This window comes from Hermetia illucens, chromosome 3 (assembly GCF_905115235.1).
Source record: "Hermetia illucens chromosome 3, iHerIll2.2.curated.20191125, whole genome shotgun sequence".
NCBI classification, from domain to species: Eukaryota; Metazoa; Arthropoda; class Insecta; order Diptera; family Stratiomyidae; genus Hermetia; species Hermetia illucens.
The window spans coordinates 18318081-18342627 of NC_051851.1; the positions used below are offsets into that span (position 1 = coordinate 18318081).

The following is a 24547-nucleotide window of genomic DNA, read 5'->3' on the forward strand; positions in this document are numbered from 1 at the left end:
TTATGCCTTAACTGCATTGTCATGCGGAAATTTCAAACCTTTCTGGTCCCACATCCACAGTACTCGCAACGCCACTCGATTATTGTGTAACTTACTTTGAAATTACTTTTTTTGTGTATAGCTCCTCTCCTCCTTCTTCTTCTTCACAACTAGGTCCCGTCTGCCTTACATTTTTTGCAATACCCCCCTCCTCTCTACCACTTCCTTAGTCGAGTATTTCATTGCCAATCTTGATGTCAATGTTGGGCCGGTACTAAAGGCTTCATTTGTCTCCGAAAAAAAATACAATAAATTTTCCTCTCTCTCTAGTTTTGAACAAAATGCTCATAAGTGGTACTAACCTGTAGAAAGACGCTTCCATTTTCCCTCTCTTCCGCTCCCGAAATCTTTGATAGATATGTCAGCCACTGGTTCATTGCTCACTTTGACCACTTTATAGTATGTCAAACGTAAAACGTCGGTCCACCGCTACCAACCACGAAATTGGTGGCCATTTGCCGAAATTTTCAGCAGGAAGTGTGAGCTATACTTTTATCCATACTTGCCTCTTTTAACATTCACTTGTCAATCATTACATAGCTCGGTTCCTAGTTCTCCATTTTATCATGACTATTTTCACTCCATTTCCATCGATGGTTGTATATTTCATTCACAAGACTCTAATCTGGGTCCACTTCAATTTTTATTTTTCACCAACTTTCCCTTTCTCTTCACTGTCCTTTACTTGCTTCACGTCGATAACCATCCTCCTCTATTGCTTGCAAAATAGGCTGTGGATTCCTTCAAGCTTAGACATTCTGGTTCGCGGGTGCCCAATAAATGAAGTGGCAATAAATGCCTTTCTATTAGCTTCTCTCCTCAATTTTCTTCTACTCTAACGTCCTATTCTTGTAGTAGTCTCTCTTTATCACCTGATATTCTGTCCAAAACCTCACTGCAACTTTGAAAGTTAGGCTCCTTATCCACAGATGGCAGATAGGTATCAGTGCCCGCTCCGAGAAGCCTAGTTAGCACGGTGGTGCGTCGTTTTGATGCCACAAACTTCTAACACCATGGATGCTGTTATGAGAGCATGGAGGCAGAGTCCAGCTGGCTCAGATTTTCAGAGCCAGTCCGTAGCTAGAGATCTCTCTGAGGACTTCAAAAAATGGTTTACCTAGTCTCCGACAAAGGAAGTGCCTGAGGGTTTCCTTATCTTCTCTCCAGTTGCGGCAATGCGAATTGCAGAATATGCCGAGTCTGGCAGCATAGTCACCTAAAGGCCAGTGCCCCGTGCAGACCGCCGTAATCTTCTGGCCGATTGGCCGTCGGTCAAAATGGCTATGTTACGTTTGGGACATACAGGCTTTCCGTGTCGCCGGTACTTCCACTTATGATACACTGGCAAAACCTGGGAGCCGTACTACTCGAGTGTATACGAGTAAACTCCTGTGCCGAGACTCCACAGATCATATTTGACTCATCGCTTCGACTCTGCCGTGGCTGGAAAGTCCACAATAAAGTTTCCTTTGAAACGGTAAGTGGTAAGGATACGGGCTTGCAGCATATCCCGATTGTCCCTTTCCGGCTGTACACCAAAATTTTATTGTCAAAATTACTCCAGTCTATGTGTTAATGGAACATCCCTTGTTAAGACAAACTATTAAATTAGTCGTGTCGCACTTTAAGTATTGCACGTCGGTCTACGATGCCCCCCGCATTGCCCATCTGCATATGTCATCTCCTCTAACATTTCCTTAAGGGTGTCAACCGGTGCTCTATTTTCCATACACTTGCGAACTCTGCTTCTTTTGCTTGTACAATCAACTTTTTGGAAGATCGGGTACGCTTGACTGCAGTAGACTGCGTTTCTAGCATCAATATCTCTCTCTCTCTAAGACCTTTTTAAGGTTTCGTTGAGAACAAAACCATGTTAAAAGCGGTTCACTGTCTGTCTGTTTGTCCTACTCTCCGTCTTTTTGTCCGCCTGCCTGTCTGTAATAAACATTTTTCTCAGAAATAGTTGCACCTATTGAGTCGAAAGTTGATGTAAAGGTTGGAGGTGTGAACTTACACGCATAGATGTTGTTCTGCACTGAGTTTGAGGGGCCGGGGGGAGGGGATTGAAGTGGTCACTTTGTTAAATAAAAAATGTACTGCAATCCTCCGCAAAAGCTTCTCCTAAAACCATAACCTGCAGTGATATAAGCCAGGATATAAAGAATCATTTTCGAAAGTTTGGTGGATATCCTGCAATTATTAACAAAGTTATAATAGGCTAAAGCTGCCTATTTCCAATGGAATTACTGCACCCTAGGAAAATAGATTTGATGCTTGGTTCCGCGTATTTTCCGGCTAGGTCATCCACCAGAGTAAAGGTCTTAAGTGGTGCTGAGATTGCTCCAAATATTCGGAATCTACTTCTATTTGCGCGTAACCATTAATGAAAGCTATTTCGCCTTAGCTAAGGCTCCTTCTGACATTTTTTATGGTACAGTAAGAAGACTATAAGCCTGTTACTTCAATTTATTTCCGCCAGTATTTCTCACCCCCCAAACCTGACCGGCAGCAAAGCGGGACATCGCTAGTTGGATGAACCTACACCATTCAGCCCAGTTCAACGCATGGGGTAACATGGGCAAACGTTTCAGGATTGGTCTGCTTATACAAACTTAGCTCAAAGCATAACCTCACACGCCACCATTCAAAAAGATAAAGTAGAACTATTTGCAATGAAGAATTCCGAGACCGCAGAATAACAAAAGCTAGGTACCAACCTAATGAGCACCTTCAAGCAGTGTATTTCTCCATCCAGTTTGACACCACTCCTGACTGTTAAACGTGATACCCACATTCTATATATGATATTTTTGGGCACATTTGAATTCACAAGGAAGTTAAAAATATGAGCTTTTATAACTCAATTGATAGTAGTAAGATTTCCACCAAATTTTCCAGTATAATTCTATGATGTAATTTACTAAAATTAGTTCACAAATCCAATACTTCCACCGAATTTCCTGCCAATAAATATTACCTTTTCTGAGCAAACTCGGTTTGATAGATAAGTCTGCAGAGGCTATGATTTTAAGGGTAAAAAAAATTAATGCACTATCCACATTTTTTGAAGACAACCACAAAGTGGAATAAGCAATCTAGAATATGGTGAGAGCCTTCAGGACGTTATACAATATGCACCGGGAGAAGGAGAAAGAATCGATGGATGATCCTAAAACTACTCCTTTGACGATGAAGTAGTGAATGCAAGTGATACCCAACCATATACCCGCAGACAAGTAACTAAACAGAAGGGTAAGAGAACAGGAGGAGGAACACCCAGGAAAACAACAGGTGCGCCAAAAACAAAGGAAGATTTCCGTAGCGAGTTGAAAAATTGACATGGGGTAAAGATCACACGGCCAGATAATGTGACGGAGACCCCAAGTGCACACTGTGCGATGAAAAGGATAACCTGGATAGAAGGCGTACTGCCGGAAGAGGCAAGTGTGTTAAGTGCAAAAAGGCGTTATTTATCAGGAGAAAGTATGGTTGTCTAAATCAACCTCAATCACTCCAAAGTTGGAATAGCAAATATCTGTTATAAGAGAACTCCTGGTCCCTGGCCCAGACATACAGAAATGTACAAGGCGGACTGCATGTAGGTAACTTCATATGTGCGCAAAAAGACAGCATATACTTCTTTAGTTAACATGCCGTAAATGCGGGCAGGTAGGCCATATAGCGAACACCTGCAATGAAAAGGAAAGCTGCGCCCTATGCAGGGACCGTGGCGCGACTAATGAGAGCGTTGCGCACACTGCGGGATCGGGGCGGTGTCCAGTTTTCAGAACAGAACTGGAAAGAGCTAGGATACGGTCAACATGATTCGCATCCTACAAATCAATATGCACCGGAGTGCAACCGCTCAAGGGTTGCTAGTGCAGTTCGCTGCGGAGACCAAAGCTGATTTAGTACTCATCAGTGAGCAGTACCAAAATAAGGGCCCGGTTTCATGGCACCCAGACATATCAGGTACCGCTGCCATCTGGGTTCGGGACGGCACCCTCCTTAGAGTTCTTGCCCAAGGCCGAGGGGACGGCTTTGTCTGGATTCGGTGTTCAGGGATAACGTTTTTTAGTGTCTATCTTACGACGAATGAGACGATGCCAGACTTTCAAAGGAGGCTTGATGCTTTGGAGGACGCTATCTTAAGCACGGATGGGCGGATCCTAGTCGGGGGTAACTTCAAAGCTAGGGCACTTGAATGGGGCATACCTCACACAGATTCCAGAGGGAAACGAATTCTGGAAATGGCGGCGAGAACAGGACTGGCAGTTCTTAACACCGGATCCATCCCAACGTTCCGGCGCCCGGGGTGCGAAGGAAGCATTCCAGACGTAACCTTCGCGTCGGAATCACTGGTGTCGCTGGTGGACGGGTAGCGAGTTCTGAAAGACTTCTCGGCAAGTGACCACCAATACATTGCTTCCAAAGTGGTGGACACAAACTCTCGGTGTGCGCCACCCCAGCGATCTTTCTGTGGATGGAACGGTGCGAAAGTGAACACCGGGAAGTTTGTCGAAACCCTGGGAACAGGTGGGGCCACGTTGGAGGGTACTCCTGGGGGCGGTGGCGCCGCAGCTGACACTGTCGTAAATTCAGTTATAAATCTGATAACGACGGTCTGCGGAGCCTCCATGCCCTGGAAGACATCGAGGCGTAGCAAACCTTCCATGTATTGGTGGCCAGTGGAAATCGCAGAGCTCCGGAAGAAGTGTCACAGGCTCTGCCGCTTAACACAACGACTAGGGGACCGGGAGGAGGCATGTACTATAATAGTGGAGTACAAATCAGCCAAAAGGAGACTCTGCAGCGCAATAAACAAGAGCAAAGCTCGCTGCGCGGCTCATCGGTAACTTAGGTGCGTGGCTGAATCGGAAGCATGGAGAGACTGACCATTTCCTTACCCAATTTTTAAGTGGGCATGAAAGTTTTCAGTCTTACCTGGACAATATTGGAAAGGCGCGTTCTCCGGATTGTGTGTTTTGCAATGGAGTTGTGGACGACGCCCACCACACTTTTTTTTCTTGTGGAAGATGGGATGGGGTTCGTCAGCAGCTCTATTTAAACACAGAGGATCTCTCTCCAGACAACATTGTCGAAGAGATGCTGAGGACTGCTGACAGGTGGAACCGTGTTGCCCATTACGTTCGGGCCCCTCTCGTTGCAAAGAAGATAGAACTCGACCGGTGGAGGAGCCGGACGGCAGGGGGTTCCTTGAACTGACAGTTCCCTTCCTCCTCTCCCCTCCCGTTGGTGAAAGGAATTCCCTGATTTGAAGGCTCCGCAAGGCGGGAGAGTTCGGGGACTAGCCCGAAGTAATGTGACAAACGGTTCCAGGCTAGCTCTCTGACGATGGGGAGGTGTTTAGTAGGTAGTCCGACGACGTACCGAATCGGGAATCCAACACTGTTTGAGCAAATGCATTCACCTACCCTACCCAAAAAAAAAAAAAATACTTCTTTAGTTGCTATGAGAACATACTGAAGAAGAAAATTTAATACCGATGACTGTAATGCGCACTCCACAGAATGGGGAAGTTTACTAACGAATGCAATAAAAACGATTTTTTTCATGCCATCTAATCTAACGTTTAGCACATGCTTGATACGAGGAGGAGACAAACAAGCAAACAGATGGACAAGCCAGGCAGACAGTAAACCTTAAAAAAGGTCAACCAATGAGACTAGTGTTTGAGGGTCGAGAAAATCCTAAGTACGCATCCACATAATTTCAGACCGGACTAATTGGGGGAGAACATTTTCTTCCACCTTTTTTGGTCCAACGTACCCTCTATTTGGGATAAACACCCAAGTTCTTAAAAATAGGCGACTAACGGTTCCGTTCGGTCAGGGCAATAGGATAGCAAGGTGTTATTTGCTTCCTTATATACATATGAGGAAGCAACCGAAATTATGATGCGAAGTATAACCAGGACTAAATACGCATAATTTTCATTGAAGCATTTTTCCTATTTAGAACTAAGGAGGTTCTGAAGCCACATCCACTTGACGATGGAACAAGTGAAGTGTCATCGTGAACCAAAAAATTAGGAAAAAATTTGTTTCCAACTGGTCCGATCCATTATGAAAATACTCAGAAATTTGCAACTTCTTTCCAAAACACCAGCTCATGCTACAAAAAGGACACACTGCTCCAAACAACATCTCTTTTAATCAGCTTATAGAAAGAAACGTCCCGGAACAAGTGTCTTTTGACAACTACCTGGCAACATTGCTACGATCCCAATCTCAATTTCTGTTATTTTCAATCTAAGATGAGCCGTTTTCAGTGCAATTATATTTTCACACCCGGATGCTTTAACCCTTAATATAGCTCCAGCACCAGCCCTTGATAAACCCCTTAAAGTGGAGTACCCATCCTTGTGCTAAGGGCTTCTAGTATTACCTATTGTATTCGGTGAACTAAAGGAACTCCTAACAAGAATAAATATATTTGTGCATTATCAAATTGCAAATCTGGAAGGTAGTGCACCATTCTCCCAATTCTGCAAGGACGATTACCAAGAAAATAACGAACAATCAAATACAAAATTAAAGAGAGGAATTTCTGCATAAGAGAATATTCAACGAGTTCAGCTCAGATTCCCTTTACAGTTCCTATCAATCCTTCAGACAACGATCCGATTGCTCCTTTCTCTGGCTACGACATTGCAAAGGTATTTTCACTTCTTGTCAGTAATACAGAGCGGCACAAGTGAACCGACAAGAAATATATTTCCCAGGAGCTTTCACTTTGTCACATTTCCAACTCATTCCCATCTGGGTCATTTTGCTTTGCTTTTACCAGGAAAACGAATTACTCCCAGAACGACAAATCCTTCTCGCATTCGCTTGCTCCGTGCGGCATCACATTGCGTTTTGTGTAAGGACCTCATAATTCGTTCAATAATCCTCGATGGTGTACCACTTGGGATACAACTTCTTAATTCCTCCAGAAACTTATTGGGACCAACATCGCTCCCCGATATCGATCCATTTTAATTTTTGCGATAATTACAGTTTCACCACTTCGCGTTTGTTCAGTTCGGGATCGTTGCTACAATGAAAAGCCAGGATGTAGCGCACTAATCCCATTTTCATTAGGGCTTTGATGATAATCCGCCGATTGGGGGTGGGAAGTCCGCGGCGGTAGGTGTAAAGGTTAGTCGAAAAATTAATGGAAAAATTTGTTGTTTTAGTGAGTGGGTGGGAAAGTCAAAGGTAATGGATCAGAATATGTTTTCCATTTAAGCGCATGTTTGCGATAGGAAAGTTGTTGGGATGTAAACAGTCTCCACTTGGAAAAATATTTTTGTTGACTGATTTGGTTGATTCACAACAAAAATTGTTTATTTGTTTTTATTTGGGGTAACATGTAAGCTCATTCAAAAGGGAGCCAAAAAAGGAAAGTGAAAAATATTTAAATACCCCACAAAGTCGGTGGAAAAGGGATCTGGTCAACAATGGATTCCTTCATCTTCTTCAGTCTTTGAGCGGTTCAGAAACGAGGTCGGCTTAACTTAATCAGTTGCGCCATTTTGCTCTGTCAAAGGCCTGATCTGGACGTAGTGACAAAGCATTCAAATCACCATCCAGCATGTCAAGCCCCCGCTGTTTCGACCGACCTTTTGGTCGTTTCCCATCGACTTCGATGTACAGACCAATTTTGGCAAGTGAGTTCTCGTTAAGCCGAATTACATGACCATACCATCGAAGACACCTCTCTGGCAATTTTTCCACGAATGGTGCAACCCCACATGGCTAGCGGATATCTTCATTTCCAATCATGGCGTGTTACTACACTGGCTTAACGCAACATCTTCGCCTTTCTCGGTCAAAACTCCAGATCATGTAGGGCGACACTTCAGAGGACACAGCGGTAAATTTTGAATTTGGGACGTTCATTGATACGTCAGTCACAAAGAATGCTAGTTGTGGAACGCTACTGCACCTACGATGTTATAAAGAAGAAAACTGTTTTTCTGCACTCAGAATATAAAACCTTTCCTTAAAAGGGATAGAAATCCCTATACCAGTGAAAAACGAAAGAGTTAAGGGGCTTAACCTGTTCTTCAAATGTAGAAACAAGATAGGATATTCTGATTTAAGGATTGATGGGATCTAGACTTTCCATACACTTGATATCGATTCGGGTCAATTGGAGACAAATGTCTCACATTAGTTTTTTCCACGGACCCTCTTTGTGGGCTCAATACCCAGTTTGCTTATAGAAAGACAACGAACGATTTCCTTCAATCATAAGCCAGAGCAAATCGATTTTTGACCTGAATGTATATAAGGGTGCAAATAACACCGTGTAGCCGCTTTCGATCACACTGGCCCCAGGACAGAATTGACGCTGCACCTGATGAGTGGCCTCTTCCCAAAATAACATAGAACTGGAAAAAAAGAACGCAAGCCTTATTATTATCGAAAAGATTTGCTGTAAGTCCTCCAAGACTGGAGGCCTTTTGACCGCTTTAGTTTGCTTGTAGTAGGTAGTGTGCCATCTATTTTATAGAATATCATACAAGTGAGCATTCAGCCGTCAAAGCGGTTTGGAAGCTTTTGTCAATCTAAAGACATCTTCCAAAGGTGGAGAGTGAGCAGATTCTGTATTAACAAAACGTCAAATGTTGACTGTGGTTCCTTCATCGCAGAGTAAGATCCTTGGCATGCTCATCTGTCAATCCCCATTACCAACGATGTTCCAGTGCTCTGATACGAACATTTCCTCAACTAAGTTTAAGCAGCAACTGATGGGAACTTCGCACCTACTGGTTTGATACCGCCGTTTTTAGTGACAGTAACCAATTCCAACAGCACAGCCATCATCATCATCGGCCCAACAACCGGTATGCGGTGTAGGCCTGCCTAAGTAAAGAACTCCAGACACCCCCGGCTTTGCGCCGAAGTCTACCAATTCAATATCCCTAAAAGCTGTCTCACATCCTGACCTACGCTATCGCCCCATCTCAGGCAGGGCCTTCGCCTTCTTTTCTCACCATAGATATTGCCCTTATAAACTTTCCGGGCTGGATCGTCCTCATCCATACGGATTAAGTGGCCCGCAAACCAAAACACCTTGAGCCAAATTTTATCCACAACCAGACGGTCGTAGTATCGCTCATATATTTTGTCGTTATCTATGGTATCGTCCATCCTCATGTAGGGGGCCAAAAGTTCTTCGGAGGATTCTTCTCTCGAACGCGGCCAAGAGTTCGCAATTTTTCTTGCTAAGAACCCAGGTCTCCAAGGAATACATAAGGACTGCCATTATCTTGTATAGTAAGAGCTTTGACCCTATGGTGAGACGCTTCAAGCGAAAGAGTCTTTGTAAGCTGAAATATGCTCTATTGGCAGCCAACAATCGCGCGCGGATTTCATCGTCATAGCTATTATCGGTTGTGTTTTTCGACCCTAGATAGGAGAAATTTTCAAGGGTCTCAAAATTGTAGCCTCCTATCTTTATTGTTTTCGATTGACCGGCGCGATTGGATGTTGTTCATTCTTTGGCTTGGGCGCTGACGTTGCCACCATATGCTCCGTCTTGCCTTCATTAATTGCAACCCGAAATCACGCCCATTCTGTGGTTAGCTTACATTCATCGTCGAACCAGCCTTTCCGACTTTTCCTGTATCAATGATAAAGCTCTTCAAATGGTTGTGAGGATCATTTGTTGATGCTTCATCTCCAGGACATCTGTTAGCTGCGGTTATTGCGGCATCCATTTCCCCCTTATAGGTATTACGGAGGGCTGTGTTGTGAATGGCTTCAGTATTCACTTTCACCTGATTGTCAGAGGGGATTGTCGGTGGTGTTGTAATTTGAGCCGGAAGCACTATTCTAACGAGATTTGTTCTGACAGTCGTCAAGACTGAGGGGTGGAGGCATTCAATCCGCACGTGGTCAATTTGGTTTAAAACGCAGAGTGCATAGCCTTTCGCTTATATTTTCAAAGCCGATAACAGCAGGTTTCATTTTTTGGCTGGCTAAGAAACCTACTCCGAGCACATGGTTTATTGGATGGCCGCTATAATATATGGGGTAGTGGTCCAGCGCATCTCTTGCAGGGCTATTACATGGGACAAGGTATCGGCTAACTGCTGAGCAGCATTCGGTCTGTACAGAGAGTACATGAGTAAATGTGCAAATCGTTATCCCGTTGTCGTTGCCGGGTTCGTCGTTTTAAAGTCCACCCCATCCGGAGCTACTTCTGTGCCTTCGTAACATCGGTTTTCCATGCAGGGTTGTCAACCCTACCCAACCCCCAACCTGGAGAACCAGTTGGCACAATTTGTCCCATTTTTGGGCGCGAGAGACTCGCTTTCATACTTCTCTCGGAGTCACTTTTGGTCTAAAACGATTCCCAAATATTACACCCACTTCTAAAAATGAGTATGACTTCGCGAATTTTTTTTATATACATCCCAAGCTGCAACTATTTTTTTTCAGAAATCGACCCAGATCGTTTTCATTCTAGTCGTCGTCACGGACCATTCAACACGTAATGGAAACAGCGGAGCGACATTCGGGCTCCCAACCGTAGCAAGTCACACGATTATAACGTTTCAGCGTGTTTAGTTTCGTGTAGGCTTTCCTATCTTCTCAAGGTATTCCCCGTTTAATATTTTAGGTGCTGGTGCAATCCAAGACTGAAGTATCAGGAAAAAACCCCTCCACCCTCTATATGCCATAGCCTGGCTAACCCAGGGGCATCGACGTTATACTCAGGTGGAGCTGTACTTAGGTTCTGGTAACCTGCGCAGCTAGCTTTGCGCTAATGATTAGTCATAACCAATCCGGGTGGTCACCTTGGCTATTTCCAATTTCAACGTTAATTGCAAATTCCATCCTTTTTGTATTCCTCATGGATTTTCAGACATGAATTTCGCCTAATGCTCCGGGCAGGAGATGTTGAAAATATTTGGGAGCGACTATCTTAGCGAAGAAAATGCAGTCTAACTGTTTGTAGTCTAATCGCACCTCTACATATATAACCGGAGGACTTACCTAGGATACAAACCTAGAGGCAAGGTTCAGGATTTTATCCGTGTTTTCGTTCTAATGCATGATGATCCTCTAAGTCCTCAATGGTTAGCGAGCACGTTCTTACCTTATTCAAGAAGATCCTGACGCGAATCTTTGACGTTTAGTGCTAGATTTCTCTAGATTTGGGGAAAGTTTCAGCCTATCAGAACCGTCCACAAACACAGCGGCTTGCCATCTGATCAAATCTTTTTCCTCCTCACTGGCCCCGGTTATCATGATGAAGAGATCATCAGCGAACTGAAATTTGTCTAGCTTAACCGAGATTTTGGAATGTAAGAAACCTAGCTTAGAACGTATACTCGCTGCAGCCAATCACCAAGAGAGACATAATCATTCGTGATGATGAGTTCCTAGATTTCACTGACCTTAGCGCCGAAATTATGATGTCAGGTGGAGCATTCATTTCTATCAGGATACCTTGCAGGATATAAAAAACACCCATTAATATGCTGATATTGAAAGAAGCAGCGATGGCATAGGGAGCAGCAGTTGGTTGAAGCACGAACTGGTGTATCTGGCCTACTTTGACAAACATAACACCATAACATCAATCACTATTACTGTGACTTTAATTTGAGCCAGACCTAGTTTTACCTTTCCAGAGATACCGCTTCCGCCAGAGAATTGAGTATGTATGCTTATGTTATCCTTTCCACTAATTGACTCCCATAATTCTAAACTGTGTCTATAATACTGTCGAATTTCATAGACGAAAAGGTTCCATATCAAAAGAGGCATGAGAAGCGTTGATTTTATCTGGGTTACGTGAGTTGCATTGTTGCAAGAAACGTCAATTTTTTTTTAAATCCCAGTATTCCAAATGATCGTTACTCCTGCGCACTCCTGTGACTTCCAGATCTGTTCAGAATTGCGACTGCTGATTAGTGAAGGCCAGATGTTATTTCACACTTCTTCTTCTTCTTGTACAAGACCTGTTTTTCTTTAGAAAGTGGCTTAAGTTCAGAATTCCACCAGGGCTTGATTGAATCAAAAACTGGACAAAACTACCAGCTCGCCCAAATTTAAGAGTTACTCGCAGTTTGACGTTAAGCTGAATATACTCAATCACGAATCTGCAGAGTCAAATTGTCATGTTACTTTGGATATGAAAGGGTTGTTGGTGGCTAATGGAAAAACCTTCTGATCGATCCAATGCCAGTTCAATGTTCAGGTGTTCGTCAAAGCGTCTTCCGAGGTAGAACCATTTGTGTTGAGACCATTTTGAAGAAGGTCAGCTTATTGTTGTGCAGGAAGTGGAAATTAGAGTTACTAAGTATTTGATCTCCAAAAAGCGTCTCTCGAGAGAATTACGGGAGTTTCCGCTGCATACAGCTCTGACATTTACCTCACATACGTATAATCTGTTTGAACGTTTTGTTGATAGGAGAACCGAAAATAAGCAAGGACTATCATTAAGTTGGGATTGAAGTATGCTGTTTCACCTATGCTTATATCCATGTTTGGTTGGTATTTGATCCTTCGGAATGTGATGGGATACTGAATGCAATGGTGGCTTCACCGAAATAGTCCTCCTGTTTCTATAGCAATGCTGTACCAAGATAAAAAGTTATTAGCGTTGTTAAATAAAACTTAAACATATCCTTCCTTAATTATTCAAGATTTTCTTTCTTTCTTTTCAGCTATCCAGCACTCTCCCTGCTAATATGATGGCATCACTTCGCTCTATCTGAATTGCACAAAAAAAACGAAAGCACCTGCAGCTAGAACAAAACCCAAAATGCATCTTCCAAAGGATAAAAACAAAACCGTTCCCAGAAATGGTTTGCTCAGCATAAGCAGCACCAGCTGTAGCCGAAGCACAATTCTAGTCACATTTTTAATTATATCTATAAAGTGTGATCATAGTATAGGAAGTGTTCAAGTATCCCAACAGGAACATCCTAAATATGAACAAATCGCTCTCGATAAGGTAGAACAAATTGACATACCAAAGGATCAAATACCACTAGTACGACTGCCATCGAACACATTGCTGAAATACACCGCGTATAAGGATGTGTCCATACTTCATTTTCGCATACCACCAGATACTCGAACTGCGTTGTTTACATTTAAGGCTTATGAGGAATCCAAAAGTGCCTTCCGTAAGTATCTTAAATGTTTTCAAGAAAGCAAAAGTAGTTGAAAATCCTTTCCCAGAAGCTAGAATAGTTCCTTTTCTAAATTAAAAGAACGGCAAGATAAATCTAGTGTTCTGATTTTGAACTTTTTTCTTCCTTCTTAATTTTTTTCCGAAGTTTCACCTATTTGCGCATCAATAATAATATTATCTACTATATAGTATCCTTTCCGGGCAGAATACTCCATATTAATCTTTTGATATCAATTTCGTGGCGTACTCATCGATCATACTATTCTGAACTCCTCTTAATTTTATAATTTTTCTACAAATCATATCATAGTCCCCATTACCAAATTGAAAGACTGCAAAGGTGAGCTGAGGTTATAACGCGAAAGTTGAAACTCAACGTTATAGAAAGGTAATACGAACAGGAATCCCGAGTTGTAAACCTGAAGATTGTTTACCAAATAAGATCATACAACAATAGGAACTTTCGCTGCAACCAAAGATTCTTGGAGGAGGCTACAAGCCAAGAACCAAGGCAACATCCTCCGAACCAACCTGCCAGTACAACATACAGTTTTGAAAAACCTGGAAATATTGAATAATGGCAAACCCGTCCAACCTCCTTTGTTTGAAGAGGTTAAGACAAACTTGTGCAACCTCTTGGGGATATCATCGGCCAGAAAGTCACAAGATCTGGCTAACTGCAAAAATGTGGTAGTGGACCTCTGCAAGCTCAATTTTATAACACCACATAGCATGCGAATACAGACTGCTCCTCAACAGTACTACACTGATGACGTCTATTTGCTTCCTCACCGAGTGGTGGATCTTTGGCAAATAACTCTGAATTTGGAGAAAGGCGCAAACAGGGTCGAATTGAGAGTAAATACGAAAAAATCCAAAAATTGATGGGTCACTTCAACACGTTGCCATTTATGGTCCTACGTGAGTATTTTGCGGACCCACTTTGCACACATCTTGTGATCATGTCTCACCGACATCAGCGATCCGTTCGTAATAGCCTATGACGCCGTCCAACTCGCCAGAAAGATTAGGATACGATCAATTCCATGATCGGATCTACCCAGAATAACCTAAAAGCGGAGAAGATTAGGAATTTCCCTTACGAAGACCATACATAAAAGAAAGAAGACCAAACTAGAGTGATCCAATTCCACCTATATAGTAGCTTCTTGTGGCAGAAAATGGGAAAAATCCTATACACTGGCGTGTCCAGGCCAGTGTGTTCGAAAGACTCCCACTCTCCGGTATAAAGGTTTTGTGTTCATCTTATGCCAGAAACTATCTACGCATATTTTTCCATTCGTATGTGGCTAAAAATCCAAAATATTCCCTCATGTTTTTTTTCATATGAGCTCACTTCGTTGTGGTACTGGCAAATTAATATGTTATGATGCGGGGTTTGTTGCGTCGGCGGACGCAAATTCGTTGGGGCTACAGCCGTTTGTCCGCTCTGGTATTCAGTCCCTTCTGCTCTCCTTAAATTTACAGGAATATATCGCACGGAGAGAACCGCGGGAGGCGCGATATCCCGTCTCAGATAGGGTGTCCCCCTTTTGGCGGCGCAATCCGGAGGCGAAGTTCCGCCAAATGAAGGCGCAATTTGCGCTGGCTGGCTTCACGACGGACGCCGCACGGTTCAACCACACCCCCATCGGTTTCGACGAGGAGACCATTGGACCATTGGACCACCATCGGTCTTGCTGGAGGACTGCTCCTACGTCTAAATGAGCAGCCGATACGGCGACTTTCAGTAAAAGTGGAAGTGAAGTTTAATCACTTGCTGCATGAGCTGGTGCTAGACAACCGTACCGTAGCTAGGCGTGGATAAGATTTGCTCAGAGCTGCTAAAGTCTCTTTAGCTATGACGACTCCCGGAGATCACCCGCGTCATCTTGGCCTGCGTGGACTCAGTTGTCCGCTACGGCCGCGAAAGTACACGAGGTGTACACACGCCCCGTAGTCGCGTAAATTTCCCGAAATACGACTCGGGAGGTAGATGAAATAAAGTCCATGGTGACGACACTGGCCGACGCGGTCACGAAGCTCGCAGCGGCGGTTGCTACTTTGCGTTCGGGAGGTAGATCTCGACCGCACACCGGAACCCTCATCGGCCTCGACGATTTACTGGGACCATCGTAAATAATAATAATCGTTGGCGTAACAATCCATATTGGATCAGGGCCTTGAAGTGTGCTAGAGCACTTCATTGAAAACCGTAACGGTACACTAGGAGGCAATGTGGTCAGCATTGCGCTCGCCCGAGATTATTACCCTGATTTGACTCAGGTACTCATTCACAGCTGAGTCGACTGGTATCCGACGTCAAATCACGATGCAAATTCCACTGCCACCAGTGAGATTTGAACCGCGACCTTCCGTATGACAGCCTAGTGCTCTAACCACTGAGCTATCCGGACATCGGATCCATCGTAAATACGGAGCTCAAAAGACTACTTCTACTACTTCATGCACATTTAACGCAACAAAAACTAGGCCCGCTAGGTTCCTCGGCGACGGTAATACCACGTGGCCTTATCATCTTCGACCCCCTTCGTTCTGGCGGACCCTGTGTCGTTCTGGCGTGCATTAGCATTTGATGATCTAATGAAGCAGGGTATCTGCAAACCTTCCAGCTGTTGGTCCCCAAGCGGCCGTCTGAATGTCCAGATAGTTCCAGACCGATACCCTATCCTACTCATCCAAGATTTTGCGCACCCGCTTACGAACTGACATGTTTTTACGACCTTGGATCTAGCTAAGCCGTATCACCAAATCCCTATCGCTCCCGAAGACATTCCGAAGACGGCTATCTACACACCTTTCGAACTCTTTGAGTTCACCAGGATGACCTTCGGTTTGTGCAACGCAGCGCAGGCTTTCTAGAGGGGCATTCACTCTATCCGGCGAAACTTGAACTTTTGTTTCGCTTATATGGATGATGTTTTGGTCACTCCTTCTACAGAATCTGAGCACTTGGAACATATCGAATGTATTTTTCAACGTCTACTCGCAGCCGGACTTGTTCTAAACGCAAAAACTCAGATACCTACGGAAGCAGGTAAAATTTCTCTGCCACTTAAATAGTCCCTGATAGTATCAAATCAAACCCAGGGAAGGTTGAGGCGATTAATAGCTTGCTCCTACGAAACACGACGAAGGATCCGTGAAGGTTCTTGGGCATGTGAGACTTCTATCGTCGTTTCTTGCACAAAGCTGCTCATTACCAAGCGATTCTTAACGCCTACTTGTCTGGGTCCAAAACTAACCGCGAGGTTTCAGCTGGGGGCGGAGTGGTGTGGCGGGAATCGGGGGCGCGAATCTGGGCGTCATTATGGATTCGCTTCCAGCGCTGCATCCAATGACCGCGGAAAACATCTGAAGGCATGACATAGACAGGAGGCAAAAAGTGAGAACTGCCTGGATTGAACCATCGGCGCGACGAGGCAATGAGGGGAAATAAGTACAGTTCATATGAAAATTATAGTTTTGTTTTGGATTTATAAAAGACGAAGTCAAGGCGCGACGACGTGAAATGAAAACAGTACATATGGATTATAAACAACTTTCCCTTAACAGAATAATAATGGATTATAAAAGGATTTTTTTCCAAAATACTATGCAGTCCCAAGGAACCACAGGACGTATTTTTTCAATGGACAAGAAGAGAAACCACAAATAAAGATAGAATGACGCACAGACAAACGGAGAGCCAGACAGAGAGTAAACCCATTTTAATAAGGTTCTATTTTGCGGCACATCGAAGACGCGAACCCGAGCGCCATTGTAAATTTACCTCTGCCGTTGCATTCGGTGGTCGTGTCAAGAATGACATTTGACATCGCACTTTAGTCTCGTCCGCCGGCGCGAGAAGGGCAATAATTTAAGGTTTACTTTCATTTTAATAAAAAAAAACATAATTTAATCTAAGAGACGTAACTAATGGTAGAAGTTGTATTCGTTCTAGGATAAAGTACTCAATAAATTATAAGAGCAAAACCAATGAAATATAATTATCTTTCATCTAATTGGGAAATGGTTCCCAAAATTGCATAGAAAAAGACACAATAGTGATGGAATAAGATATTATCCCTAAAGGATAGGCGAATCTTCAAAAGCAGAAAAGAACATCAAAGATTATCAGATTTTCGTATCGATTAGTTAAAATAGGCCATATCCTATATCGAATCCAATCTAATACGAACACCAGGCTGAAGATAAGTCAATATCACACGCTTGGAATGAATATCATACGATTTGTTAGTACAGTCGAGTATCATGATGTCAATGAATGATTAAATGTCGCTTCAAATTCGATTCAGATAGCATCAACTGTATGTTCCCCTCCTTTCTCTGGAAGCAATGAACTAGTTACCCCATTTAATTAGTACCACAAAACGGATCCAGAACATAGCATAAAGAATACCACTCGTGACCCTAACAAACCGGACTAATTAGCAAACGAAGCTGCCACCATTCATCTTCTCACCACCCCATGCAATGATCCGTATGTTTCGTCTCCAGATACAAATGTTCCCTAGTTTGCCAGGCAGCAAAAAAAGTGCAAATAGCTGTTCCATATTTCGCAACTTAGACAGGCATAAACACTCCGTCTGCTACATAATTAATTGTTCTCACGATTTATCTTTTTCGAGCCCCCAAACGAAAAACCATATTTCACGGCCCCATTAATTATTATGAGAAAAAGTGTCGCGCACTGTATTTGAATAAATCATAAAAACAACAGTCAATTATGTTGATAAAACCAGATTAAAGCAATTCGACTCCTTAACACATCATATTCTCTCCGGCGGAATCCTGGCACGTATATTATCAGGCGCTACACATCGCCCCTCATTCCAGCTTCCACCCGGTTCGCATACTCATATCGGGGACGACCGGATGAGGGATGCGAAGGATGCGAAGGACGCGGCCTAGGCATCCTGCCAGGCGGGTGAGTGGCGAGGTCCCGGGTGGGGGAGGGTGGCGTGATCGGAGCAGGCAAGCATTAGCAGACAGGCAGGCGTGGAGGCGAGCATGTGTGGTATAATTCTTGTGAATAAATCATTCCGCATATATGATTACGCCTCAACAATACACTGACGAAAATATTTATGTACCGACATTCATGTTAACTGCCATGTTACTGGGAAAAAATATCAAGTTCGTCTAACAATTTCATCCTCATACATTTTTTCATGAGCTCTCATAAAATTCAGCTGAGTTGAGCCGCACACAATAAGCTGCCGATGGGGTGGCGACGCCGGGGGGCGGGGACGGTACCAGAAAAACATTCAAAGGCGATATTACCCTTGTTTTCGTCGTCGTAAAGCAAAAAACAAAAACTCGTTAAAGAAATTTGTGAAAAACAACGGAATCGAATTTTGCATAAAAAAATTCCCAGTGAATGCTGCGATGATGGCCCTCTATCGCGAAGGCATCATTTCAGGATGGGTTGACCCGGGGGCGTATCAAAATGGGTTGTAGGTAAAATATCCATTCTAAATGGATATACGATGTCACATGCTGTCACCAACCCCCGCCTCCCCCCGTCAATCTGCAAATGTGTAACGGCGAAGGACATGTAGATCTCGTCATGCGGCAAAATCTCCTTTTTACGAAGATACAAATAATATCCTCGAGGACCGTGTCTGGAGGAGTTTCATGTATACGTCCTTGGGCGTTACTAGGTGAGATGAGATGAGAGAAGATAAAGCCCAGCGAGTCAGCTTACATGCAGTCTTATTTATACGGAGGGGCTGGCTCAGAGTTATGAATGGATTTTTAATCTCATGATAAATTGGTTTGGTTTCCTCATTCCCGGCCACGCTCTCGAAAAGAATGTCCTTTGATGAAGATAAAACTCTGCGGAAAGGAATAGAGACAGAAAAACAATTGAAAGGCATATTTAAATTCTGGGAATATTTTTTTCCTCGGGAATGGAGGGAAAGTAGCACGGAATGTAAACAATGAAAAGAAAATATCTTGAGAAGAAAGTATTTGTATTTTAAGGAAATTTCTGATGCGAACAGGACGAGTTTGTTTGGTTTTAGAGGAAAGCTACGGGATATGTAAATGCTGTGAGGCTGGAAGACTGGAAATTTAGTGAAGTGCACACTAAATCATGCAAATGTTAATGTGTTTTCCTTTACGCTTCATGGAAAGTTGATAACATATGCAAAGGAAAACAAATACTGGCTTCCATAAGGGAGGAAATCCGATGCGTAACTTGTTAATCAAGGCCTAGGGTTGGAAAAATAATGACAATTCGGAGTTCAGGTTGTTATAAGAAAGTTGAATTGTTTTGTCAAAGCGAATATGCTACACCAATCTTGAAAATATATTTTTTTTCAAACCGAGGGATTCGATATTACAATTTCTATTCATTCTTTCTGTGCTTCCTTTTTGAGAAAAGCGACAAAAATAGTGGGATCGTCCCGGGTACTTACAAGAACCAACTTCTGTTGTCAACTTAAATTCCCGAAGTCAAACAATTCACTTAATTCTAAACTTCAACCACTTTTGTACGTAAAAAACGTTGTTTCGTACCATTCGCATCAATTCGACCGCTTTATCCAGTGACGAGCTGACGAGAGATTCATTTCCTTACATCCAGCACCTTTCCTTTTTCTCATACTCCTTCCTTCCTCCAACACCTTTATTACCCTCTTTTTCGATTTCCTTTCTTCCAATAACCTTTCTTTTCTTGTTATCACATAGGCCTAATCATGTTGCGTATTATTAATCGCATTATTAGCGCCTGTTTCTGGCTAAAGCGAAATGTTATGTAAGTGAATACTGAGAAATTGCACGATTTTTGTTGTTGGGTAGATACTGGTTCGATGAACGATGGCTGAGTCGATACATGGTTCGAGAGGTTGAAGGAGTTCAGTTTTGGTGATCGAATAAACTTAGCAGATAGCTGAGAGTTGGTTCGAGTCTCCTGTTGAATTTTCTGCGACTTCAGAATTTAAAAATCGAGAAGCAAAGTAAAGGAAATGGTTCCTATTTAAATTTCCTCCCAATTGAAGAATCCTAGTGGCATTTCTCAAGAGCTAGTAAGTGCAGTTTTTGTGGTTGAAATGGGTAAGGGATTCGCTGTTTCACTTTGATTTTCGGATTTCTTTATTCGAGAAGTCAATTTGGGTCAGTGGCTAGTAGCATAGTCTGTCTCCGTTTCAAGGGTTTGTTGCTTCTTTCCTCCCTCTTCGCGTGGAGGACTACATTCTACGCGACCAAATCTTCCGTTCTTCGTGCCCTCCTTGCGCATTCCGCTTCTTCAAGTTCCTCCTGTATACTTATGATTGCAATTTTCACTGGACACCAGTTTCCCTTCGGCTGCAGCATTTCCGCGACTATATTCTGTGGGTTCATGCTCATTTTCAGAGACTCTTCCAGGCTCCTCCTCTCTGAGTAAAATCGTGAACAGTGAAACATAATATGCTCAGGGTCCTCAGATGTGCAACCACATTCAAGACAAAACGGAGAATCATCCAACCTGAATTGGTGCAGAACCTATAACCACCATGCCCTGACAGGAATTGCGTGAGATGATAGTTAATCTCGCCGTGTCATCACTGGATCCACTCCTCAATTCGGGTAATCAAAGTGTGGATCCAGTAGCCTGTCTGCGAGTCATCCCACCATTACTGCCACTTTTCTAGCGACTCTTGTCTTGCCGCCTTTCGGTATTCCTTATCCTTTTCAGGTCGATACATTCTCCTTTTCGCATACAGACATCGGGCCTCACTTGCCAGAATATCCATCGGGATAGTTCTTGTAATAACGCACATTGCTTCGCCTACTATTGTTCTGAAGGCACTGCACACCCTTAGCGCCACTAAACGGCAACTCATGTTTACTCTCCTCCAATTGTTCTCATACGATAGTGCTTCCTCTCGACCGCTAGTAATCTGCGACCGCATCTTGGACCTCCAATATTAGGCACGATCCCCACTAATGTTACGCTGCTATTTGCTACTTTGTCAGAAGGATCGTCTAGTTGCCCCTTGAAATGTATAATATTTTAGCGTCAATCATAAACCCAGATATTTGACAATCAGCTTCGAAGTGATAAAGTGGCCACCAAAACGAATTTTAACCGTTTTCCTCTTCCTACGGTTACGAATTATCACCTCTCCGTCTTTTGTTCCTCAAGGTCAAGCTGAGCCGCCTCCAACCACGCTTTTATGGCGTTAATGGTTTCGCTAGCATAAACTTCAACGTCTTCAGGTTGTTTCGCAATGACAACCACGGCTAGATCATCTGCGAAAATGATTATCATGGTCTCCTTTGGCACGGAAAGGACAAGGGCCCCATTATACATCACGTTCCACAGGAGAGGACCCAAGAATGATCCCCGTGGTACTCCTGCGGTGAGGGTGTACTGTTTGGATCCCTCATTCGTATCGTACCAAAGCGTACTCTCTGAGAGGTAACTTTCGAGGAGCTTAGTCTAATAATTAGGGGACCCATTTTCGCTAGTGAGCTTTTTATCCACTTCCAAATGGAACGTATCTTTGACGTCCAAAAACAACTACGGCACAGCATTTATTAGGCGACATCGCGTCTCCAACCAGCTTAAAGTAACTTCTACGGCTTCGACCGTTGAATGGGCTTGTCGAAATCCAAATTGTCGCTCCGATAGTCCATCCTTATATTCAATGATAGCGAGAAGTCTACTGTAAATAGCCCTTTTGAGCTTTCCTACCATGTCGATAAAGCAAATCAGGGCGGTATGCTGATGGATGTCCTGGTTGCTTATTCGGTTCGGGAGCAAAACTAGTTTTTGCCTCTTCCACCAAGGGGAGAAAACTCCTTCTACTATGCATGTCTCAAATACATCAGTCGGGTCTGATTTTAACATCAAGTTCAAGATGCCAATGCATATAGCCTGCTTAAATCTACCTCGAAGGTTCATATATACTTGATGTTTCTCGTCGAAGTCTGGTCTTCCTCTAGATTGTTGACTTATCCTTGTAGCTTGAAAACATGCAGCCCGCTACTCCGCGATCTCCTCATTCCACCAATAGTTTGACCACCTTTTTGCGAGAACTCGCCACCTCGGCATAACAGCGCCGCATGCTCTGGTTATGCGTCACATCATTTGCTCTACCTTTTCTGAAGTCGTACCATCAGGATTATGGCCTCCCAATAGCATCTCTATGAATGCATCCTCTTCAAAACTTTTCACTGACCAGGCCCGGTTTTCAACTCCGTAGGAACGCGCATCGTCGCATGACCCATTTCTGGTTTCATCATCAACGGCGCAACAACCGGTATCCGGTCTAGGCCTGCCTTAATAAGGAACTCCAGACATCCCGGTTTTGCGCCGAGGTCCACCAATTCGATATCCCTAAAAGCTGTCTGGCGTCCTGGCCCACGCCATCGCTCCATCTTAGGCAGGGTCTGCCTCGTCTTCTTTTCCTACCATAGATATTGCCCTTATAGACTTTCCGGGTGGGATCATCTTCATCCATACGGATTAAGTGATCCGCCCACCGTAACCTATTGAGCCGGATTTTATCCACAACCGGACGGTCATGGTATCGCTCATAGATTTCGTCATTGTGTAGGCTACGGAATCGTCCATCCTCATGTAGGGGGCCAAAAATTCTTCGGAGGATTCTTCTCTCGAACGCGGCCAAGAGTTCGCAATTTTTCTTGCTGAGAACCCAAGTTTCCGAGGAATACATGAGGACTGGCAAGATCATAGTCTTGTACAGTAAGAGCTTTGACCCTATGGTGAGACGTTTCGAGCGGAACAGTCTTTGTAAGCTGAAGTAGGCTCTGTTGGCTGACAACAACCGTGCGCGGATTTCATCATCGTAGTTGTTATCGGTTGTGATTTTCGACCCTAGATAGGAGAAATTGTCAACGGTCTCAAAGTCGTATTCCCCTATCCTTATTCTTGTTCGTGCTTGTGTTTGACCAGTGCGGTTTGATGTTGTTGGTTGATTCGTCTTCGGTGCTGACGTTGCCACCATGTATTTTGTCTTGCCTTCATTGATGTGCAGCCCAAGATCTCGCGCCGCCTGCTCGATCTGGATGAAGGCAGTTTGAATGTCTCGGGTGGTTCTTCCCATGATGTCGATATCGTCAGCATAGGCCAGTAGTTGGGTGGACTTGAAGAGGATCGTACCTCTTGCATTCACCTCAGCATCACGGATCACCTTCTCGAGGGCCAGGTTAAAGAGGACGCATGATAGCGCATCCCCCTGTCGTAGACCGTTGTTGATGTCGAATGGTCTTGAGAGTGATCCTGCTGCTTTTATCTGGCCTCGCACATTGGTCAGGGTCAGCCTAGTCAGTCTTATTAATTTCGTCGGGATACCGAATTCTCTCATGGCCGTGTACAGTTTTACCCTGGCTATGCTATCATAGGCGGCTTTAAAGTCGATGAACAGATGGTGCAACTGTTGTCCATATTCCAACAGTTTTTCCATCGCCTGCCGCAGAGAGAAAATCTGATCTGTTGCTGATTTGCCTGGAGTGAAGCCTCTTTGGTATGGGCCAATGATGTTCTGGGCGTATGGGGCTATCCGGCCTAGCAAGATAGTGGAGAATATCTTATAGATGGTACTCAGCAACGTGATACCTCTATAATTGCTGCACTGTGTGATATCTCCCTTTTTATGTATGAGACAGATTATGCCTCGCTGCCAATCGTCAGGCATTGATTCGCTGTCCCATACCTTGAGCACAAGTTGATGAACCACTTGGTGTAACTGGTCGCCTCCATATTTAACCAATTCGGCTGTAATTCCATCGGCTCCTGGCGACTTATGATTTTTTAGCCGATGAATTGCACGGACTGTTTCTCCTAAAGTTGGTGGTGGCAGTATTTGTCCGTCGTCTTCAGTTGGCGGGACCTCCAACTCGCCGATGTTCTGGTTGTTCAGTAGCTCATCAAAGTACTCAACCCATCGCTCTAATATGCCCATTCTGTCGGAAATCAGATTTCCCTCTTTGTCTCGGCAGGATGAGCATTGAGGTGTATAAGGCTTCATCCTGCTGACTTGTTGGTAAAACTTCCGCGCCTGGTGCGGTTGCTCCCTGTACTTTTCTAGTTCACAGACTTGTTGGTTCTCCCAGGCTTCCTTTTTCCGTCTGTGAAGTCGCTTCTCCGCTCGACGGAGTTCGTGATAAGTCTCTGCGCGTGCCCGCGTTCTTTGAGAATGCAACATTACTCGGTATGCGGCATTCTTCCGTTCCGTTGCTAGCTTACATTCATCGTCAAACCAGCCGTTCCGACTCCTTTTGCGGCTGGGGCCAAGTATATTTGTGGCCGTATCCATGATAACGTTCTTCAGGTGGTTGTGAAGATCATTAGTTGATGCTTCAT

The 24547-nt window shown here is 43.9% G+C and overlaps 1 protein-coding gene across 2 annotated transcripts in view; it reads left to right on the forward strand.

The window, feature by feature from the left end:
• Positions 1-24547, forward strand: part of LOC119651045 — a 185594-nt gene that overhangs the window by 76709 nt on the left and 84338 nt on the right. For both annotated transcript variants that reach the window (XM_038054367.1, XM_038054368.1), the window contains exon 2: positions 12734-13198. In XM_038054367.1, coding sequence (XP_037910295.1) covers positions 12832-13198 — 367 coding nt within the window. In that variant the 5' untranslated portion in view covers positions 12734-12831. The remainder of the gene's footprint in view (positions 1-12733; positions 13199-24547) is intronic.